At 35.6% G+C, this 6,960-nt stretch overlaps 1 protein-coding gene across 1 annotated transcript; it reads left to right on the top strand.

Moving 5' to 3' along the window:
• Positions 1 to 2,793: 2,793 nt before the first annotated feature.
• Positions 2,794 to 3,705, top strand: LOC101425790 (olfactory receptor 4C5-like). Its single transcript, XM_004458005.2, has one exon. The coding sequence runs from the start codon at positions 2,794 to 2,796 to the stop codon at positions 3,703 to 3,705; it is 912 nt and encodes a 303-aa protein (XP_004458062.1).
• The last annotated feature ends 3,255 nt before the right edge of the window (positions 3,706 to 6,960 follow it).

Here is a 6,960-nt window from a genome sequence, read left to right as displayed (position 1 = left end):
TCTCTAAGCAATCATTTTTTAGTCATTAATTGAGGGAAAGGAATATTATACTTAAAATGGATGAACTTGCCAAGCAGCAGTGATGGGTCAGTGCTTGCTAACTCTGTAGAGTGTTCTCTACAAATAAGATGCCTTAACATAGATTGAACCTGTTACTTCTCTAAAAGCATACAGAAAATTAAAGTATAACCAGTGACTTCTTTATTGATATTTTTCTTTCGAGAAAATAGGTAAGTTAGATTTATAGGTAAGTTAGATTTAAATATGTTTCTATTATCACATACCTTTATGAACAATGGCCAGCATACCCAATCTACTTAGAAAAACAATACTGGGATATTATGGAGCCAGACCATAGATTAAAAAAGTACAACTTTTGTTCAATTATTTTACTGATAATAAGATAAAATATTCTCTTTATACAAAACTAGGATTACAAAATTGATTTAAAAAGAACATAAAAAGTTACCATAACTATAATTTAAATAAGCACTATTAATTTTTAGAGTCTTTTTAAGGTTCATTTCTATTATATATATCATTTTACAATATGCATTTTACAAATCCATTTTATATTTGCATTTTCCCACCATCATACTGAAAACGCCTTTCTATATTAATAATACTTCTTATCGATCTTTTTAATATCCACCTGATATTTCATAACTGTACATTTTCATTCATTTAATTGATCCACTTTAGGGAGACATTTTGGTTGTCTTCACATTTTCATTATTATGAACAAAATACGGTGAAATACATGTTTCCTTAAGTTTTGCATATATAATTAACTGAGATTAGATTCTTAAGCTAAGGAGTACTGGACCAAGCAACATGAAAAAGTCCATATTATATAAATTAGTTTATTCCCAGAATATTTAATACCAACACACACTCATCAGACTGCATAATATCACTCCTTACTTTGCAAGTTCAAATACTGCACATTTTAAATAGTACTTTTGATAGCTTATGAAATAGAGGATTTTTCAGATGTCAAACAGTTTTCATGAAAATTAGCTTTTCATTAGTTCTACTTTTCCTTTATAATAATGTGGGTAGAGTTTTTTCTTTATTTTTAAATACTATTTCTGTAGTAACAGTTGTCTGTCACATTTGTTACAAATATGTTTCAAGTTTGTTCTCTGTTTTTATGTAGTTTAATCCACTATTTTTTGCTATATTTTATAACACAGCATCTTTTCCTAGCATGATGCATAATGCAAATACCAGTTACGTATTTATAGCTTTGTTTTTCTGTTTTTTAGCAGATTGATGATTTAAATTTTTAATACACAAAATCCTTTTTTGCTTTTTTCTCTTTTTTTTTTGGTGGTGATGATATGAAGATAAAATTTATTTTGCTTCCATAAATGTCTATCTGTGGCTGAAAAATCTTTTTATTCCCTCTCACTGAACTGTACACAATATTTAAAATATTCTTTATATTAATGTCTTTTTGGGATTTGACCTTTCTGCTTCTTATTAAGTTTATTTGTACTCATAACTTTTAAGAGTATTTAAAAAAAAACAAAAACCTTTTGAATTTATCAAGTCTAATACTTTTCTATTGCCTTATGTATTGATTTCTGCATTCAAACTTTTCCTAATATATTTAGTAGTTTTCTAACTATTTGAGAGAGGACCAAGTTCATTTATATTCACATTTTATTTTTTCTTTTAAAATTAAAACTCAGTGACATTTCAAGGATAAGAATTATGATATATGGTATTCTTATTTTTAATGTTTAAATAATAATTTGGAAGTATGTGGAAAACTGTGTTTTTATCTTTAGGATACACATTTTAACATAATTAATAATGATCTTCTTGAATTCCTCTATGTTCTCTATTATCATTCTTAAATTACAGATGAAAAATTTAGGTTTGATAAGACCATGGCCTATACACAATATCACATGCTTACAAGTCAGTGAAAACAGAAAATAATCTGTCTAATAAAAAAACACGCTCTGACCAGTAAATTATGGAACTTTTATGCCCTCACATTAAAGGTCCAGAGAATGTTTTGTAATCTTCCTTAAATGTAATGTTGAATTGAAATTTAAGGTGGAAGATATTCCCCAAGTAATAAATTTTAAAGCTACAAATAAATTTGGGGACTATTGCACTGCATCAAGCTATCTCTTCTATCTTTTTTCAGGACTTCATTCTTCAAGAGGTTGTTGATAAGTAATCTGTGATATTCTCACACAACTCTTTCAATGAAGCATGAGCTCACAAATCTCACTGCCACCATATGTCTTACTGTGGTCTCAAGTATTCATCTAATCTACATGATGCTAATTTCAAATAGAACTCACCTAGTGTTTTACAGTCACTTTGAAACAAGTTAAATCTAATAGGAATAAGAAACTCTGCAACATAGATTAATCAGCTTCAATGACTAGAGAAGAAATACAGGGGAGTGGACACTCGTATAGTCAATCCTCAGTTCCTCCCCATGGGTAATCTTTCTATTCCAGTTTGTCTATTTGAAAAACTATTGAGGAAATGATTGGGGGAGGATCTATCTATGCAGGATTATAGTGAAGGTGGCTGGCATGTCAACAGTAGCAATAATGTGTGTGCATAAGGCTCTATCTATTTTACATGTGACTGAAAAAGTAGCTCAATTTTAAGTCTGTGATTTATCTGTTGGGGTTTTCATCAGTTTTACAGGAACAAATTATCTGACAGTCATATTATTTTCTTGATCAAAATTGATGTACTCAAATTACATTCTCTGTGCTATTTGCAGATAGATCATTTATCCATATGCAAAACTGGATCATGGAGCAAGTGAGCAATGTGACGGAATTCATCCTGCTCGGCCTGACTCAGAAGTCAGATGTGAAGAAACTCTTCTTTGTCATGTTTACGGTCATCTATTTAATAACCTTGGCTGGCAACATACTCATTATAGTGACAATTGCCACCAGCCCAACCCTGAGTTCCCCTATGTATTTTTTTCTATCTTTCTTGTCTTTTCTAGATGGCTCCTTGCCTTCTTCTTCCACCCCCAAAATGATATTTGACTTATTTGCTGAAAAGAAAACTATCTCCTTCAGTGCATGCATGACTCAGGTCTTTATGGAGCATTTCCTTGGTGGAGCTGAGATAATCCTACTCATGGTGATGGCCTATGATCGCTATGTAGCCATTTGCAAGCCCCTGCACTACATGATCATAATGAATTGGCGGGTTTGTGGCCTCTTGGTAGTTGGGTCCTGGGCGGGGGGATTTCTTCATGCTCTGATTCAAATCCTTTTTGTGCTCTGGTTGCCTTTCTGTGGTCCCAATGTCATTGACCACTTCATGTGTGATCTTTACCCCCTGCTGAAGCTAGCCTGCACTGACACTCGCATTCTTGGACTTGTTGTTGCAGCTAACAGTGGTTTCCTGTGTTTGGTCAGTTTTTCCATTCTTCTTTCTTCCTATATCCTCATCCTTTGTTCACTGAAATCTCAGAGCTCTGAAGGACAGCGGAAGGCTCTCTCCACTTGCACCTCCCACATTACAGTGGTTGCTTTATTCTTTATACCCTGTATTTTAGTATATCTTCGGCCCACATCCACCTTCCCCATGGATAAAGCAGTGGCTGTGTTTTATATTCTGGTAACGCCCATGTTAAACCCTTTAATCTACACACTCAGAAATGCAGAGGTAAAAATTGCAATGAGGAAGCTCTGGAGTCAAAAGTGATCTTGGTTAATAATTTACTGTCAATAGACAAGATAAAACATATTCATATTTTAAGAACAACTGTCTAAAGCAAAAGATAATGATCTTGCAGTCAAAATGTGTATATTTAAATATATTTATAGCCTTGTTATATGGAAATTTAAATGTTTCCTCTTTTCTAAAATATCAATATGTAATTAAATGGTGATTATACATTTTTCCAATTAGGAACTTCTTTGCATTTACAAATTATTGATTACTGGGATATTGCTAATTTACATACATTATTACGATGATGGAAAATCTTTGCCTTTATGTATTCTATCAAAAAAGCTGCCTCCTGAGAGCCTCCATATTGCTCAAATGTGGCCAGCCTCGAAGCCAAACTCAGCATGTAAATGCATTGCCTTCCCCCCAGCATGGGACATGACTCCCGGGGATGAGCCTCCCTGGTGCTGAGGGATTACTACCAAGTACCAGCTGATGATGTAACTAGAAAATGACCTTGAATAAAAGGGTCAACTCAGACCAGCAGAATATCCCAGCCTATATATAATATCAGGAGTTAAAAATGCTTTTTGACCTTGAATAAAAGGGGGAAATAGAAAGGAGAAATGAGTTGATATGGCTATAAGTCTCCAAAAAAGAGCCAGGAGGTCATCAGAGGGGTCACCCTTATGCACACCTCAGCAGAGTCTCAGAGACAGCTAAAGTAGATACAACCCCAGGTATTGGTTCGTCTGAGGGCTACAGAGACCCACAGGTTCTATGGTCATGGCAGATGAACTTCAATGCATGTCAGTTTGCCCTACTTTGGAGTTTGTGTTCCTGAGTGTTATGGAGTTGGACTCAGTTGTGATCTTTGTTCACAGGCCTCTCCTGCTACTTTTACTGGACCTGTAGTTGGCACTGGGGTTTACTGTATACTCAGGGGACCTGAATCTCTGGACTATCCATGTGATAGCCAGGCCCTGAGCCTCAACAGACTTGCAACTTCTATCCTCTGGTTTATTGGACTTACCCCAGCCAGGTAACAGGGAGGTGAAGAAGGTCAACCACACACCAGGGAGCCAAGAGTGCCTACAACTGCAAGCAGGAGAATTCCATCCACCATCCATGTGTAATCTAAGCCACCTCTTAATATAGAGGTGAAGTGGACATAACCATCCCAGGGTCCATAGAATGGAGGAATAGAGTATGGATTAGAGTGGATGTACTGATATTCTATTCTGGGACTATTATGATTAGTAACAGAAGAAATTGTAGCATTGATGTGAAGAAAGTGGCCACAGTAGCTGCTGAGGGTAGGGAGTGGGAAGAAGAGATGTGATGTGGGGGCATTTTCAGGACTTGGAGTTGTCTTGGGTGGTGCTGGAGGAACAGTTACTGGACATTGTATGTCCTGCCATAGCCCACTGGATGAACTGGGGGAGAGTGTAAACTGTAATGTGGACCATTGACTATGTGGTACAGCAGTGCTCAAAGATGTATTCACCATGATGGAGGAGGTTGTTGTTATGGGAGGAGTGGGGTGAAGGGGGTGGGGAGTATATGGGGACCTCATATTTTTTCATGTAAATAAAGACAAAAAAAAGGCTAAGTAATCTTTAAGTATAACTTATGTAATAATTTGCCCAAGTATTTAAAATATATTAAAAAGGTTTATAGCTGAGACGAGATCTAAGCTCCGTCTCAATTTAGCAGTAGACTGGACATCACCATTCCAGGGTCTACAGGATGGAGGAATAAAATATGGATTAGAGTTGACTTAATGGTATTCTACTATAGAATTATTGTGACTCTAGCAATGGAAGAAATTGTATCACTGATGTGGTGATAGTGGTCATGGGAGTTGCTGAGGGCAGGGAGAGGGTAGAAGAGATGTGATATGGGGCATTTTTGGGACTTGGAGTTGTCCTGAATGATATTGCAAGGACAGGTGCAGGACATTATATATCCTGCCATAACCCACTGAATGTATTGGGGAGAGTGTAAACTACAATGTAAACTATAACCCGTGTGGTGTAGCAGCGCTCCAAAATGTGTTTATCAAGTGCAATGAATGTGCCACACTGAAGAAAGAGGTTGTTGATGTGTGTGGGCGGGGGGGGGGAGGGTAGTGGGGTATATGGGAACCTCTTATATTTTTTAATGTAACATTTTGTATGATCCATATATCTTTAAAAAAAGACAATAAAAGTATATTAAAAACATAAAGACAAAAACTAGAAATGATAGAGTTGTAGGACATGAGAGAAGGCCATTAAGGCAGGAGTCATAACAAAAATAATGTTACTTTGCACAAAACATGCAGCACTATTTTCATTGTTATTTGTACTCTGCTCAGAATAAATTATTTTCCCTGACTAAAGGTAAGGAAAAATGTTAAATTCTTCTAGATACAGCTGTAGAGAAATCTTGTATATGATTTTCACAGGTTGTATATAATGTGGAGCGTGTTTTTAATTTTAAAAATCTATATATCAATTCACCTCTAAATAGATGATTTTGTTTGTGTTGGAGTTGTAGCTAATAGGGAATAAAGGAGCTAATACAAAAGAGAACTCATGATATATATCTGAGTAATAAAGGCAGAAAGTCTGAACTTTCAATTCTGAATAGAAAACTGCAGACAAACTGCCTACCATTTAAGATGCAGGCACTTAAAATGCAATATTAAGAGAAAGGATCTAGATAAAAGAAGATTCAGATTAAGCCAGGGCAGATGTGTTGAATATCTTTATGACTTCACTTTTATATTTGCAGGAATAGAATAAACCCAAATTACTCCAAAGTCATGCCTGGATCTCATAATATAACATACACACATACATTTATATGTATATTTCAAATATACCTTTTCATACATTTATTACATGTATATTACTCTGCAACAATTAGTAAACAATTCTTTACAAATGGGAAATGCCTTTTACTCAGTTATGACCAATCCATGTATCATCAAATTCACAGGTACTGCAACCATATTTTCTACTCCCTTGTATTTAAAACAGACTCATGATAAGCTCACAAAAGCTAGATGTGTCCAGCTCAGGCTACAGCATTTAGGAACTAAAGTGTTAGTATCCAGATATCTTTTTCCCTAATGCAGCAAGCCTACAAGAAATGCATTAAGAAGCAGGACTGGAAGGGGATGTGGCTCAAGCAATTGGGTTACCATCTACCATATGGGGGTACCCAGGTTTGGTTCCTGAGGCCTACTGGTGAAGGTGAGCTGGTTTCCATGGAGAAGCTGACCTGCTCAGAGAAGCTGGC

Source organism: Dasypus novemcinctus, chromosome 10 (genome assembly GCF_030445035.2).
Source record: "Dasypus novemcinctus isolate mDasNov1 chromosome 10, mDasNov1.1.hap2, whole genome shotgun sequence".
In the NCBI taxonomy this organism is placed as follows: Eukaryota; Metazoa; Chordata; class Mammalia; order Cingulata; family Dasypodidae; genus Dasypus; species Dasypus novemcinctus.
The sequence above is the reverse complement of the archived record's forward strand: the minus strand, read 5'-3'. Positions and strand labels throughout refer to the sequence as shown.